The 17,165-nt window shown below is 41.9% G+C and overlaps 2 protein-coding genes across 2 annotated transcripts in view; one reads left to right on the forward strand and one right to left on the reverse strand.

The window, feature by feature from the left end:
- The window catches only part of LOC133401197 (teashirt homolog 1-like), a 39,816-nt gene extending 28,518 nt beyond the window's left edge, over positions 1-11,298 (reverse strand). Inside the window, exon 1 of the mRNA XM_061673888.1 lies at positions 10,891-11,298. Coding sequence (XP_061529872.1) covers positions 10,891-10,930 — 40 coding nt within the window. The 5' untranslated portion in view covers positions 10,931-11,298. The remainder of the gene's footprint in view (positions 1-10,890) is intronic.
- Positions 11,299-12,616: 1,318 nt separating this feature from the next.
- LOC133401198 (prostaglandin reductase 3-like) lies at positions 12,617-16,062 on the forward strand. Its single transcript, XM_061673889.1, has 2 exons — positions 12,617-13,212; positions 14,982-16,062. The coding sequence occupies exons 1-2, from the start codon at positions 12,923-12,925 to the stop codon at positions 15,910-15,912; spliced, it is 1,221 nt and encodes a 406-aa protein (XP_061529873.1). The 5' UTR covers positions 12,617-12,922; the 3' UTR covers positions 15,913-16,062.
- The last annotated feature ends 1,103 nt before the right edge of the window (positions 16,063-17,165 follow it).

The raw sequence follows: 17,165 nt of genomic DNA on the forward strand, positions 1-17,165 counted from the left end.
TGTAGAGATGTTATTTTGCAGTGCAAAAGGATCCAGCCAGTGAACTGTTCCCTAAAGGCCAACCTTCAACCACCTTCCTGGCGGACAGCCTATCACTGCATCCAACTGATCCCTCCTCTGAATGCATCGCCCACGCAATGGGTGGGCTTAAGTATAGTAAGAGCAATCTCTGTCTTTCCTCTTCTTGTATATCCTTTCTTATTTATGCTCTGATCGGAACCTCCCTGCCTCCTGACGCACACATCAACACACACATAAACACACACACAAACACACACCCATATGCACTCATGCAAACACAAAAACACACACAGTCATGAGCACACAATTTCTCTCAACAGCTGACCTGTTATTGGTGCTCTGGAGATTAGGCAAAAAAGGAAAGAAAATAATATGCACAAGTCAAGCATGTCAAGGGGGGCATGTATCTCAGCATAATACACACAAATAGGTCTGGGCGATTCATCAAAATTTGTAACCATGATTCTGATTTTGACATCTCACGATCATAAAAGCTTTATAATCGAAGAAAAATTATTGTGCCACACGGCACAGTATATACACAAGTTCCTGCTTTGTAAAAGCACCCTAAAAGCACACGTGATGCTTGCAGTAGGAAGCGTGTGACATGTTATTCCGCCCTCCCTGAGAGTGCTTTAAGCTGTTAGACACGCCAGTAGAAGTTTACTGTAAAATTAAACATACAACAAAAAGAAATACACACATTGTATACTCAAATACAACACATACTTTTAGTGTTTTACCTTCATTTCTGAATTGCCATTAGTGCGAACAATTAGCATTAGAAGTCACACTCTAACGGGAGTGATTTACCTTCAAATAATGAATATTCACGGACAAACCCTGTGGAAAGGTAATATACAGTAACAATGCTCACAGGCATACAGTCTTCCTAATCTGTAAAAAAAACATATGATATTACTAAAGTTCAACTGCAACTTTCTTCTTCGACTGATTTTATCCTAATTTAAGTGTTTCTCTCCATGCATGCGCCACACTGCCCCTAAAAAGCTAAGGCGCGCACAGCAGGAATTAATTTGTATTGTTTTTAATAGCCATTATTTAAATGTTATTATTTTACTTGTTACTATTTTCTTGTTGTTCTCTTTTTTGTTAGTAGTTAAATAAACACGGCATTTTGAAATCAATTAATAATTGTTTTTCTTATTTGAGATTTCAATGTCGATCAAAATAACCGGGATTATTATTTTTTTCCATAATTATCAAGCCAGCCCTGCACACAACGATTTGGAATTAGGCATGTACTGTGTGCCTAAATATGATGACTATGATTTACTCCAGTACATCCATTGAAATTGTTGAGGAAGCAGAGATACTTTGAAATATGCTGTTAAAAAATAGAAGAAATTTAAAAAGGTCTTTTTAAAGCATATTTGTAAGTCTACCTGTTATACTTAAATGTATGGTATTTTCCTCCTAACTGTACTGAACAAAACTACATTATTTCTGTTTGCATATAAAATAACAATGAACTACTATCATTGTTGTTACGTGACCATGAACAAGTTAAGCAGTACCTAAATGGGTCGATGGCATTTTGTGGTTTACTAGCTTTGGGACAGGCTATAGATAATTATTTGTGGAATACCAGATATTATAAAGTCACAGTAAAAAGAAAATCACCTTGAAGTTATTTGTGAGTGTCATGCAGTATATAAACATACATATGAAGTGATCTGAGGAGGAGGATGAAACTAAGCCAAAGGGAGAAAGAGAGAGCAAACAAAACACTACAAGGAATTCACAGATTGTCCGGACTGCGGGCACCTGGAGGTCATGACCTGCTCACGACCCCATGAGATGCCTTCCCTGACCGGGGTAGGGTTGTGTGCATGGGAGGGGCAGGTGGGAGGCGGGAAAACAAGGCATTATAAGGACTGAGTGATGAGTGGTGCCGATGTCAGACAACTGCAGGATAGAGCAGTTACCAACACTGCATTTATACATGCCAGAAGGCCCTCCCAATGCTGTCGACAGCAGTGCGTGTGTATGGTTAGTAGAGAGGGGGGTTCAACACCACTGGTATGCACCCCTGTTAACAAGCTGCCTCTGTGATCCACAGGATAGGCCATAGACATGTAGACAACAAACACATTGAAAACACGCATTGTCGATGACTCTGGAAGAATAGTCCTACCATTAATATCCATCTACATACATAGTGAAACCACTGTGGCTCTTTTGTTATTTGTTTTTTGTGAAGTGGTTTGATTTTCTCTGAAAATCACAGATGGACGAAGGGAGGAAAGCGATATAAGTAAATGAGGGAAGTGAGTTGACAAGAGGGACAATGTGCGGTTGTTTGCGAGGCCAAAAGCAGCCGTGTTGGACCTCAAGGTCAGCTGATAACACATTCGCAAGTCAAGTGCGGAGAAGGCGGAGAACTTGCTACATCAAGTCTCCCTCATTCCTACGCTCCCAGTTGCGTACATCCACCTCAATTAATCACTGCAATTGTTACACCATGGTAATACCAAAAACTATCTTGATGATCACAGGCACAAACAAAATTTCAAATTGCTATCATCCATCTCACCTGCCCGTACAGGATGAGGAGGGGGGGTTGGAGGTGGATGAGTGATCCGCTCATTGGTCTCCTTTCTGTTTTCTAAAGGCCTAGCCAGCACCATGATAGTGAAAAATTAACAGCAGGCAGCCAAATGGGTGAAGGCGCCAGGGAGATGGAATCAATGTGCGGCATCTGCGGCAAGAGCAGCTATGTAAAACACTTGCCTTAAGTCAGCCGCATCCGGTTAATATTTAATCCCTCCATCCATCTCCACAAAGAGCATTTCCCTTTTAGCTTTAGCTGCCGTTTACTTTGATTACACACAAGCGTTTAGGGTGAGCGGGGGCAAAGCAAGAATGATAAGAGAGCATGCATGCTAAGTGATTTGCATGGGGATGGGAATATTTTCAGGACTGATAATCACTCTGAGCAGGTCATTCCCAGTTTCAGACAGACGAGAAGATATGGCCCGGAAGAAATACAACATTTAAAAAAAAGAAACAGTTTGGTTTATGTTGGGTGGGGTGGGGGATGGAAAGTGATGCATAATAATGTAACTCTAAAAACAGGCTGAATTTCCCTCAGAGGGCTTCTCTTATTATAAAACACGATATGCAATTAGACCGGGAACAGCAAAATAACGGCAACATTATCTTATGTGAGGAAAATTATTCCTAGGGAATAAATCCAAAAATCACATGAACATCCAAATCCATGTGTATATTTCTGGAGAACCTTCTGTACTGGTGTCGCTTTTTCGCACTGCCGTTCTTGCTTCCTGCTTCTATAACACAACCTCATGCTTATTTTGTAATAGAACTGGAAAGTGCATTAATTACAGAACCCAACAGTGTGAGCTGTGTATCAAAAGGTCAATAAAAATTTTAAATACACCAAATATGCTCTATGATTAGAAAGGGATATTTAAATAAACTACTTTGTATCTGTTACACACAAACACTGAAACCACTATGGCCAACAGTCTGCTTTACTCACTGCACTTTGATGAAGCATAACATCATAAAACCCTGTGCCACAGCAGAAATAAACTTGGAAAATGTAGAATGGCATATGGAGACTATAGAATAATGGCAGCCATGTGTTAAACCAACATGGTGGGTAACTGAATCGAGGCGAGCAAGATCTCAGTTAGTCTGAAGATGCAGTTCGGAACTATTTAACATCCATCCATCCATTTTCAGAGCCGCTTATCCTCACAAGGGTCGCGGGAGTGCTGGCGCCTATCCCAGCTATCATCGGGCAGGAGGCGGGGTACACCCTGAACTGGTTGCCAGCCAATCGCAGGACTATTTAACATATTACATGAAATAGATGAAAATGTTCTTTTGCTCCAAAGGCGATAATGCTCAAAGGTTTTCATGAAGTGATTTAACTGATTTGCATGAGCGAGTCGAAGTATTAGACATACTGTAGCTCTCAGTATGATGCAGTTTTATACCCACTGCAAACCACAACCCTATTGTTACATTAATTCCTCTCTGAGACATTCAATAAAAAACAGAGCATTATTAACTCAGTAAAGGCAGATTTTTTTTTTTAAATAAGCAAGAGAGGGCACGTGGTCAAAAAAGTGGCCACTCTCACACCTCCAGAGACAGACAACCATCCTAATGATCACAAGCACACTGAGTTATTGATCAGTAAGCTTCTGCTGGTGGCAGCTGCTTCAAAGAGGAAGAGGAATCAGGCTGCAGGCACTGTGACAAGACTGACAAGGGTAAAATGTTACTTTTCTCCGCACCTATGTCGACAGCTGGACATTGTATGCGTGTGTGTGTGTGTGTGTGTGTGTGTGTGTGTGTGTGTGTGTGTGTGTGTATGCGTGTGTGTGCATACGTGCGTGTCAGTGTTGTAGCGAGGATGAATGGAACTAAATGTGTACATGTGTGTAGAGAAGAAAATGGTGGAGCCATTTGCCCTACAATAATTCTTAATTGACACCTGTCAGTATAATGGTGGCAGTCACAGCTGTTGGGGGAGAATTTGTCCATCGTTTCATTCATCTGTCAGCTCTAATACCCATCCCAAAAGCTGTACCTCCACCCTTTTGCCTGCCAGCCAACCCTATACTCTGATCTGATGCTTCTGGTGCCCATCTAAAGTTGCATCCATTCGAAAGGCGGTAAAACAACTAAGCTAAATTAAGCATACTGTATACGTTGAGGAGATGCATTATTTAATGACACAAAATAATAAGAGCCTAACTGTATCTGATAAAACAACGGTGTCAAACTCATTTTTGTCACGGGCCACATTGTAGTTATAGGTCTCCCTTCGAGGGCCGTTATGAATGTGAAACCATATACAGTAAATGGATAATCACCTCATCATATTATTACACACAGTGTACAATTTTTTATTGATAACTCGTTTTGAACTATTATGCTTAGGAAAACAATGTGTTCATCTATTGTTCAATCTATTTTAAAAACTGGTTTGGTCACAAAAATATGCTTTCAACAAAAAAATAAATCAACATTATTAATTTTGGAACATATTTTAGCAAGAAACATGAAGTAGCTGCACATGATTTGCTTTTGCGGCCCACATAATAAAGCAAAAGAGGACCATTATTTATAAGTTTAAAAAAATGACTATTCTCTCAATGCTTTTGAGTGTCAGAAAGCATTTATTCAGCATGGTGAGTGAGGGATGTGAGAGGAAAAACATACATGCGAGTGAAAAAGAGTGAGGGAGAAAAAAGGGAGTTGGAAGTGCAGGGGTAAAAGGAGAGATGAGAGGTGTGGAGAGAAAGAGAGCGAGAGTGAGTGCGAGAGAGAGAGAGCAAGATAGAGTGTGAGAGAAAGAGAAAGAAAGAGAGAAAGAGAGAGACAGAGAGAGAGGCAGAGCTGCGTTAGATGATGCTGAGGCGGAGGCACATGCCGGGTTTGGGTGTCCCTAGATAGGACTCTTCTGTAGTGGGCCCATCTTGTTTGTTTGTTGGCATCAAAGCTCTGCCTCTCACTCGCTGTACTGATGTAATGAGTTGGTAAGCTACATGTTTTTTTTTTTTTTTTTTTTTTTTTTTTGCTTGCACTGAGGAATTCAAATACTTATTAGACAAAATATTCTGTAATTGCTCATCTTTTATTGATAGAAGCAACATGTTAAATTTGGTTCTAGCAGTCTTCCGCTTAGCCTCTGGAGGGGCCAAGGCACTGATCAAGAGAGCAAATGTACCCCAGCTACAAAAATGTAATATTTCAGTTAAGAAATTTTAGATCTCAGTTTTTTCTTCTTAAATTTTGGATGACTACTTCTCTTGAACGCTTCCCCTCTTATCTTCCTCATGTCTTTAATGTGCCGAAAGAAAAAAATTATATAAATTTGTCCTTAAATCTTACATTTCCTCTATTAAAACAAATTGTAAAGATTCACAAAGATAACAAAGCACTGATAACAGCAAGCGTGCAAAAATTTTTTTTAGGTTTCAATCCAATCTTAAATTCACCAAAGTAAAAAAAAATATTTCAGTTCTGCTGCTACAACCTTGTTCTATTAACCAAAAAAAACTTGATTCAGGGAGGGGAAATAGTTTTTCATTTCAGCTCAGTCCCAAGGGGCAACTTTCTATCTGTTTTAAACTCGATTCTCTCAGCATTATATTCTTTCTTTTTTTGATCCCTTGACTTGTTGCTGTTTTTATGCGCTGCAAGGCAGACAACAAAGCACATCTGGCTACTTTAATGATAAGATTTCCCATCATACTAAGCCACCTCCATTATGACCTCCCATGGAGACGGATGCTGGCTCCACTTTAACCATTAGGTAGAAGTGCGTGCGTGCGTGCGTGTGTGTGTGTGTGTGTGTGTTGCATTGTCTTTTTTTGTGTTCGTAAAGTGGAGCGAAGACAACACAACCACCCGTGCTGGTGGCAGAGTGCCCTGGGGGCATGTCTGGTTAAGGATGCCCTGAAACAAGGAGGGGCTTTTTCTGCATATCATGCATTTTATTTCCTTGTCTATGAATACACAGAGTGCTTTAACCTCACTAATACCTGCTATTAGTCACTAGTAATCAGTACCACTGTTGACACAGCTTCTGAAAATTTTCATTTCTAACAGTTCATAGTTGCAAGCACAGACAGACTAAACTGAAGCCCTCAGACCAACCGTCCTGGTGAGGTGAAAGTAACATATTGTTTAACCTTGAATGGCCTGAATCCCACATGTAAATTTAACAATTTGTTTGCGAGAAGGCCCAGGAAGAAAAGTGGCCATCGATGAGGCCAATCAATGCCACCAGCTAACGGCACTGCTGCTCCAATTATGGTAACCTCAAGCCGAGTCTGAATACCCCCCCCCCTATACACACACACACACACACACACTATGAGGGAATACCTAAAACACACATAGGTCAACTAAAGCAGTGAAATAAAAACAGGTTGTTGTGGATCGATGTGTGTTCCAGCTCCCCTTTTGATTGCGAGGAGTGAACAAATTTGACAGTCGGAGGTGATAAATACGTGAAGCTGCTCTTCCAAAGTTGTTTTTGTGCTCCGGTGGTGGAATGTAAAAAAAAAAAAAAAAGAGAAGAGGTGGGGGTTGGGGGGTGGTGGTCTGAAAAAAAGTCCTCCTGCAGAGGATGACTAACGTGGTATGGTTACCATTACACCCGTTCAAGTTATTCATTCCAGGAAAACTAACAACAGTCCGTGCTAAGCTACACTCTCTTAAACACTCTAGCACTATTAGAATGTATTAGTTTTCACTATCTATTTCACATACAATGTTTACCTTTGATTTTAACGCACATATATTTTCTTAAGTTGTGGAGTCATCTTTAGAAACTTATGTCACCTAAGAATTTTGGAAAAAAACATCAGTTCCTTTGCTAAAACACCACTTTTCAATATAACTGAATGGAAAATTCACTTCTTATAAAGGGAGCACGCTAGCAACAGATGACACACTCCTCGGGACAGCGATGTGGACAGAAAGGTGGGGGGCACATATATCTGAGCATACTGTTGATTTCAGGGGGAGAATATCGCATAACAGTATCATCAAGTAAGAGCACAAAGGTCGCTGTGTAATCTTAGCTACCCAGAGCATGCAAAATCATTAATCCCTGAGCACAGCGAGCCTTCAACTGGGAATAAACTGGAGGCCTTCAGTGAAGCAGCAACAGAACTGAGTCGGGACGCTGTTTTTTGTTTTTAAACTTTCACTCAACCAAAATACATGGCGGGCGTGTTACGATGTGGCTGTGATTTAATCCAAGGAGCACAACATACACAAAAGTGTAAACAAGTCTACGGAATGCTTTATTTTGAAAGGGGTTCAAAGGAGGCTTGTAGTGTACAACAACACGCTGGAAGTGGTCCTTTATACAGTTGGAAATGCTCTACCCATTCACTTTTTTAAAGGAAAACAGCATTCCACTTTTACTCAAAAAATGCCTGTGAGATGAAATAATTTTAAAGAAAGCTATAGAAAGGCAAGGTGGTGCGCTGTAGCCACTTCTACTTATTACAAGGTTATCAGAGGGGTGTCGGTGGGGGAGGCGAGGGCTTACTAAAGGTCATTAACTGGCATTGTCTCCTGACGTGATTAGTCAGGTAGCAAAGTCCATTTGTCACCTGCACAGGCAAATTGAGTTGGTGCTGCACTAGGGGCTATGGGGACTGTATAATATCAGCTTGATTACATCAAGGCAGCTGCGGACTTGACACCTTACTGAATTTGTCAGCATTAATCGTTAGGGCCTGTCACAAATCCATCAGCTGCACAGATAATTAGGGCTCTCTCTAATGAAGCCGACGGGTATGGCAACCTTACCCCCATCGCTCCCTCCTCTGAATGTACACACACACACACACACACACACACCAGACTAATGTGAGGCTCCAGAGGGAGCTAATTGTGACCTGTGGTTACCCCCTAGTACAGCGGAGCGCACTTCAGTTTAGACATAGTTGTCAAATCAGAGCTAAAAAGTTGAAAACAAATAATAGTATATAGCAACGTAAGAACGTTTAATTGTAATTTCTTGAAGTTCTGCAATCCGAAGTTTGTAGTGTTTATTAATTATTGCATTTTTTATTATTGTGTACATTAGTTTGGAAGGTATATTAGTCATATTAGGTCATAAGTCATAAGGTCATATTATGCGTCATGTCAGTTGAGTAGTAAAAAAAAAAAAAAAAGTCTTTTATGGACTCCCCTAATTTTCACCTTATTTTACAGTTAATATTATTTTGTTACTTTCCATAAAAATAGATACGAAATGTTTTGGTTAAAATCTCAAATAGCGTATACAATTTTTAAGATGGGACATTTTTTTTTAAATCTACTAAAATAGTTATAAATGGTTATTTTGCTAATGTCATAATCTCTTATTATTGTTTTTGTTATTTTTTGGTTAAAAATGACTCCAATTTTACAAAGATTCTGGAGACAAAAGGGAAAAAAAACTGTCCATTTCTTTCCTCACTTTCGTGTGGGCTATTATTAAATTTATAGACCTTAGTATCATTGAATAACTTGATGAGAAGGTAGGATTAAAAAAAACTAAAAACTAAAAACTTATTGATGCTTTCTTTCACCAAGGTTAAGATTTAGTTTGAAAGGAGGAAGATGAGTAGACAGATTTTATTTTTTATTTCTATGGTGCATGATGGTAATTACAAGAAGTGTGCGCGCGTGTGTGTGTGTGTGTGTGTTTTTGTGTGCGCGCGTGCGTGCATGTGCATGTTAGTTATTTAGTGCGTTTGGAATCATGGCAGAGTGATACTATGTACGACTGCTCTTTTGATAGAATAGAAAACGTCCTGTATGCCAAGTTGTGATAGACCATTACAACAGATGATGGCACTCAGTGGACAATGTGATGGATCAATGGGGTGTGAGATATGAGAGGGAGGGAGCGTGAGGAACGCAGGGGTCAAAGAGATGTCATGTTTTCATGCAGAGGGCTAATGAGAGTCACTCTGATTCCAACAAGGGGGACCTTTTCCAGACGGGGTATTTTATTGAAATAACCAAAACCCCGACATGCACACGACACACTCAAGAGAAGAAAAGTCAGTCTGCATATCTAAATCTGAGTCTTTTCCTCACAGTCTGGGCCAGAATTCATGTTACAGCGGCGTTGCTAGAAAGGCAGACAGAAATAAGTCAACTGTGAGCACCGGTTGCATGTTCTCTACTCCTTCACATCATCATCATCATCATCATCATCCTCCTCAACATCACCAGCAGCAGCTCTACGCTTAAAAAGAGAAAACCTGCCGAGTTCAAAGTCTTCGGCGGCTGGCCCTCCTCTTTGACCCGCTTTGCACCTCATATTTCAAAATCTCTTTAAAATTCTGTAACTGTCTTTTGTTCACTCCAGTTGTTAATGCCTAACTTCAAAGAGTCTGCCTCATTAGCACAGAGGTAGAAATCCCTGTCACTCATTTACATTTGTTTAAAGGCTGCAGGGAGACGAGGGAGAAAGGGGGAGTCCAGATCCAAACCACTAGAAGTCAATGGTGTCAACCCACTGACAACACCTGGGTTTATCAGCTGGGCACACAGTAAATATTAGACTCCCCTCCAGAACTGGATATCGATTATGATACTAGACTAATTTTTTGGAGGGGATGTTGGGTGAATTTGGATGGGAATACGAATATAAAACCTCAACACTTCTTGGTGAGAAAAAAAGACACAGTCTCTGATGTGACAGATATTTCATTGTTTCGGTTCATTTGTCAATTAACCACTCAGCATGCACACCCTCCTTTTTACTGCGCTCTCTCAAAAACAATTTTCCTGTATTAATTCAAAACTTTTTTTCTGATCCTTGCTGAGACAACAGAGGGTTTGAGTGTTAAACCTGACAGAGCATGCCTGCCTGTATGGAGGGATTTACTGAAGTATATCAGGAATGAACAGATCAGAGAGAGGCACTGTGACAGGCGATCAATCACCGGTCAAATCAAGGATGGCAATCCTCTAATAAAATAACACAAAAAAAATGTCTCTTGCAAGTTTCTCCCCCACCCACTCAACATTACTCACTCTTTGGCCTCAAAAGCTTCCTTTTATCACCCCAAAATTGGAACATTCAGTTCCATTATCCAGCCCTAAAACATCCCTGTCAATAGATAACAATCAAAATGGATTAATGTACAGAAACGTGTCATTTCTGCACTTATACACGTATAACACAAGTGGGAGAGAGGTAGCAGTGATACTACAAAAATAAATGTCATTCAAAAGTTGAATCATGTGAGTTTAGCATGCAGCGCAACTGAAAGGGTGTAATGTGTGAAAGAGAGAGAAAACAAGTAGGGTACAGTATTTGGCCGGTGGGCTGAGAAATTATACCTGCTGATCGGCGCGGCTCTTGCTGCTTTCTCCTCGGCATAGTGACCGTCAGCTTCCACGGTGTTTCTCATGCAGGAATGACAAAGAACTCAAGACTTGTCAGTGGTGAAGAATCATCCCTTTTTTGGTGGGAGAGCGTTTTGATCTCGGAGCTGAAAGTGTCAGTCTTCTTTTTCACACTGCCTGATATTTTTAGACGTAATAGCTGGATCGGCTCCAACGATGTGGAGCTCAAAAATTACGAACAGATTGGAGCGGCTCGGGAGACCTTCATGTCCATCAAATATCATCTTCCTTCATCTCCCTTGCGGCCGGGTCGGAAAGCGGAGCAGAAGGTTCAAAAGCTCCAAAGTTTACAGTTCACTTTTGCTTGATTTAAAAAAAAAAAAAAAAAAAAAATAATTGAAAAACAAACAAAAAAAATATTCAATGTTCTTTGAAGGGAGCGCGAGTTTGGTGCACTTTTTACACACGACAAAACTAAAACAAGAAATAAAACAAACAGATAAGTCCGCTGAGAACGCCACGCACACTTCTTGATAAGAAACGGGTCCCTTCGGTTTCTTTCCAAGCCGGAACCCTGCAAGAGAGGGGAGATAAAAGACATGCAGGCATTAGATGGGTCACGTCAGTCCCGTCACCACTACGCCACCTCAGCCGGGATCCAGCCTCGCGAGTCCGGCGGAGACTTTTCCTCCCTCCCCCTTCAAGCCACTTTCTTTCGGTTTGCAAATAAATAAGAAACGACGATTGTCTTGCTCTCTCACCTACGGCGCAAAGGATTCATCTCGTTGCATCTCGAGGACATGTCGCGTTTTGTGTGATGCAGTTGCAAGGAAGCGATCGCTTGAGAGGCGAACAAGACGCATCCGAAGCTTTCCCCAACAAAAACATCAGATCGGCATGGACTACTAACACGTTTGTCTCTTAAAAGAACGGGAGAGGGGAGGGAGGGGAGGGCTACTACTTCGGCGACACATCCGAGCTCTTTTCCCCTCTTAAAAAAAATAAATAAACCCCCAAAAAGTAAAAATTGAAACACGACGGATCCAGGAGCTGTTTGAGAGCGTCTCAACTGATAGACAGACGCATCGAGTGGCTTTTCCTGCTACATTTTTTTTTACTCCTCCCCTTCTCCACAAGCGTCACCCCTGACAGAGGAGGCTACCTGTCAATCTTTTTAATTGTCTTGTCCCTTTACCCAACCGACTCCCCCCCCCCCTCCCTCCTCGCTTCCCTGCTTTGCTGGGAAAAAGAAACCCGACAATAGCAGCCCGTCACATTCTCACGTAGCCATTGAAAAGCACACGAACAAGAACCTCGAGGCAGATTGAAATATTCACTACGTCCACGTCATACTGATTGATTTATATATTTATGTGAGACATTGACGTCGCTAACATATTGATAACGCCCCCCCCCCCCAAAAAAAAAGATCAAGCTGCCTATTCAATGAGGTTACAGGTGCTCCACAGCTCTTCAAAAACACGTCGCTTATCGTCCACGCCTTGTCTCCCTTCTTGTGTCTGAATGTGAAAGCGAACACGTGAGTGACGCTGTTGTTCTGTTGATTTTTTGTTGTTGTTGTTGTTGTTTTTCTGGGGGGGGGGGGAAGTTAACGGGGGTGTGTTGGAAAGCGAGCTTCGATTTGTTTGGCCCCACGAGGAAGTGAAGTGTCCGGGAAGAAGGGGACCGGAAGGGGGAGGGACTCCAGCGACGTTCGCCGACTAGCGTGTGTGTGTGTGTGTGTGTGTGTGCGCGTGTGACTGGCTGGCTTGCGTGCTGTGCTTCTCTTCGCCACAACCGAACGTTTTTTTGTGTGCGTGTGTGTGTGTGAGTGAAATACTCCACGTGTGGACGGCTGCGTTTCGCGTACAAGAAAGCGCCACCGTAATGTTTGTTTTCCGAGCGACATAATGGGCGAGTTTGAACAGGGCTGGGCCTGTACGTCGGGCGCGCGGAGGACGAGCCTCTTAACAGGCTAACGCCACACGTCAAGTTGCCCCGTGAACTTTGTCACATTTCGGGGGCAATGTCCTGCGCGACGTTGACGAAAAGTGCTCGGAGGGCGTTTTTGTTTTCTGTCGTCGGTACGAGACGGAGAGGCACCGACTCACTTTGTGGACTTCTTCCGGTTCCGAGGCGCCCCATCATCGACATGTCGTACTCGGCGCACTTCATTGATTTTCAAGGATCCTCCATAGCGAGCAGCATGAAAAAGGTGGTCGTGAACCAGCTCAGTCCCAATTTTAGAGAGGCCGCCTCGGTGCAAACTGTTCCGGTTCCGACACCCGCAGACGCCGACTTGCTCGTCAGAAATCGGTAAGTTGTCGATTCTCCACGTTTTGAAATACACAGCGCAATCTTGCCTCACTACGTGTGCGATTATTATGATGCGTTGACAAGTTGTAAATAAAAGAAGGGGCTTTAGCCGTACTTGCCTCGATTCAGCCATGTCCACCTGAAGCCGCAATCATCCACATCACAAGATGGCAAAATATGCGAGGAATAAGAGCTGTACTGTAATTCCAAGTTCCGCCCTCTCTGCATTTGTCTATCAATCCATCTCGGCATCTCCCTCTCTCTCCCTCGCCCCTTTCCCCCCCCCCTCTCTCTCTCTCTCTCTTTCACTCTCTCTCTCTCTCTCTCTGTCTTCATGCCCGTCTACGTCACCAACCTGCAAACACAAAGTCACGGGGGGCCCGCTGGTGCCAGCAGATGAGATGATGGAGGCGATGCAGCACCCCTCTTTTCACCTATTCAAAGGAGCAGTATACTGCTCACTGGACCTCTCTGCAATTTCAACATATTTCTGCAGGATTCGGTTACAAAGAGCTTAGGACTAAGCATGATAGAGTTTTAAGTTATCAGTCCTGCTGAAAGCTAATCTTACCTCTGCTTTTTATTCGATATGCATGCTGGACCTGAGGTTTTATGTTAAATACGTCTTTCACAGCCCGCATAGGTTTTATATTGTGGCATTTACGGCCCAATAAAATGTAGTTTTGCACTGGTCTGAGTGAAGATCACGTTATAGCCTACAGGATCGTGATTATTTGCCTGTAAACGTAGACCTTTGACCGTCAGGTATTTGCAGTTGTTGGTCGCGGTGATATCACAGCTGTGTATCTTGGATGTTTTAATTTCAGGAAAAGGAGTAAGGGAGAGTAAAAAGCACATGTTAAAATATTGACAGACATATTCTCTTTTACTCTACAAATATGAATCATATAATGACTTGTCTATGCACAACACATTACAAATATTTGTACATAAATGAAAAAGCACATAACCATGTGAGACTATAATGGAAGGGTATTTCTCTGAATATATATATTTTTTTACGTCCACCTTTATTCGGAGGATCGGCCACAATTCCACCTTACATTAAATATTGTGTACATTCAAAATGAATTGATAGCATAGTTGTGATGGCAACTTTTGCTTTTAAATTAAAACGTTTTCATGTGTTGAGTGTTTTTCAGAATATCAAATTATAATTGCTGATAGCCATGAGAACGTGATTTGTAAAGCTGTATAATTAAGCTCATTTTAAAATAGAATGGGATATCAGTATCACAACTAACTGCTTATTTGAACCTATGTAACCTCTGTATTTTCTGTTTTGCCCATGGTCAGTTTTATTTTTCATTTGTAATCAAGTTATTCAATCACCTTGACCTATCGCTAACCGGCAGAAGCATAAACTGCACATGCCACATGCACGGTAATGAGACCCAAATGCTGATCTGAGAAACGGTAAAGACAGTTTATTTCTTCACTTTCTCCATCTCACGTTTCTTTCCATCATCTTGCCAAAGATGAAAACAGTCGCCCTTGTGTTGAACTATGTACAGTTTTCAAAGTGCAGTCTGTTATGAGTGTCTGAAGGAAATGAATCATGATATTGTGCATTGTGTTGTGTGATACGAGCATTTCCTGTCAGTGGAGTTTGCAGCTCTTTTCAAGATAAAAAGTGGATCGTTCCCAGAACAAATCCAAGTGCCGATGTATCTCAAGACGATTATTGTCTTAACTGTTCAATGTTTCATCTTCCATCCCAAATTAATATTTTTTTCATTGTCTTTCAGGTTTGTGGGGATCAACGCCTCTGATATTAATTATTCAGCAGGCCGTTATGACCCAACGGTGCAACCACCCTTCGACGCTGGATTTGAAGGTATCGGTGAGGTTGTCGGCCTCGGCCTCAGCGCCAGCTCCCGCTACACAGCTGGGGACACCGTGGCCTACTTCAGCAGCGGCGCCTTTGCCGAGTACACCGTGGTCCCCGCCAAGGAAAGTGTGCCTGTCCCTTCAGTGAAGCCCGAGTTGCTCACCCTGTTGGTCAGCGGTGCTACCGCCTACATTGCCTTGAAGCGGCTGGGTGACCTGGCCAAAGGCGAGACAGTTCTAGTCACAGCGGCTGCAGGAGGAACGGGACAGTTTGCAGTGCAGTTTGCAAAACAGGCCGGTTGTCACGTGATCGGAACCTGTTCGTCCAATGAGAAAGCGGGCTTCCTTAAGTCTATTGGGTGCGACAGGGCAATTAACTACAAAGCAGAGGATTTGGCCAAGACCCTGAAGAACGAGTACCCAAACGGCATTGACGTGGTTTATGAATCGGTCGGGGGCAGCACTTTAGAACTGGCAGTTAACTGTCTGGCTAAAAAAGGCCGGCTGATAGTGATTGGCTTCATCTCAGGCTACCAGTCTGCGTCAGGCATCCCGCAGTTCAGAGGGGCAACTCTACCCGTAAAGCTTCTCCAGAAGTCAGCAAGCATTCGAGGTTTCTTCCTTCCCCACTTCATCAGCGACTACACAGAGGCTCTGAATAGCATGATGCAGATGTTTGCCATGGGCAAACTTGTGTGTGAGGTGGATTATGGGGATTTGGCCCAAGAGGGGAGGTTTGTTGGCCTGGAGTCAGTCTTCCGAGCAGTGGACTACATGTATGCAGGAAAGAACGTCGGCAAGGTTGTGGTAGAAGTGGCACCTCCCTCTAATTCTAAAAGTAAACTGTAAATGTTTTGCAACAAACAAATTCTACTTCCATTTTAAAATCATCAACAATACAAATTTGGCACTGGTCAGTTTGCCTGATTAACATTTCAGCTATGTAAAGGTTTTGAGATTATATGTTTGACAACATTGTAATTACAAATAAAAATGAGTTATCACAGTTGTGTTGTCTGATCAGTGTGATGATTCGACTTTCACTTTGCACCATCAAAATTTAATATCTGGGGAAGAATTACCGTGCATTTAAAAATATTGCATAAATGTACAAATTTAACCTCTTTTACAGTTGCTGTTGCAAAATGATCGCTATGTTTAATGTTCATACCCACTTTCACTTATTTCAGACCAGATGCCTCACTGTGCTAGCTTTTAGCACTCTCCAGCACTTCATCTACCATAAATGTTTTATAGACTTCATTGTTTGTCTTTTAAGGGCTTACGTGGATATGTCAAAAGTGAATACTGCTCCAGGTGTGCCTGATATTTTATTGCCTGTGTGTAGCTGACAGAAACACAATCCACACAATCAATCTTTGCCTTCACATGCCCCAAAGCTTCACGTAATAAAAATGTGTCCACTTAACTAGCAGTCAGATTTAAAATTGCTGTTTGTACTCCAAAAAGAAAAAAATACAATTTTTATTCAGCTACTCTGCCTTACTTGCCCTTTGACATTTATTTTCATTCCCATATTCTGTATTCAACACAGGAAAAAAAAGGATATGTAGCAGTAAACCACTCACATGTTCTTGGGGCTAACACATTCTGCATAAAGGCTGCATATTTTCTAGATTTATTATACAACTGCACAACTTTAAAAGCTTTCAAGCCTTTTTCAAGAAAGTTTATCAAAGCAAGTAGGTAAAAAACTGTCAGTGATGGCTGGAGCCTTAGTACATCATGGGCATGTTATTTCCTTATCCAGGTGGCTGCTCACAGTACAACCCAATGTGATATACTTTACATGTGTGACCCAGCATGCATGGTGGCTAACTTCACCAGATGGGACAGGAAATCACAAAGACACCCAGCCAAATTTGCTTCATCTCTCTGGAGCAAATCATGGGGAAACAGGTAAATTCAAATGAGGCATTGTTATTGCCTTGAGGTCAAAGCATTTACACGCACCGTTATCGAGATGAAGTGGTCCTTTTGTGACTGGATTAAAGGCTACAATTAAGGTGGGGGGGGGAGCAGGATCAGTTGATCAAAAGTACAAACAGGTGGTGATCATTTAATTATCACAATCACCTCTG

The sequence above is a fragment of the Phycodurus eques genome, chromosome 4 (genome assembly GCF_024500275.1).
Source record: "Phycodurus eques isolate BA_2022a chromosome 4, UOR_Pequ_1.1, whole genome shotgun sequence".
Taxonomy (NCBI): domain Eukaryota; kingdom Metazoa; phylum Chordata; class Actinopteri; order Syngnathiformes; family Syngnathidae; genus Phycodurus; species Phycodurus eques.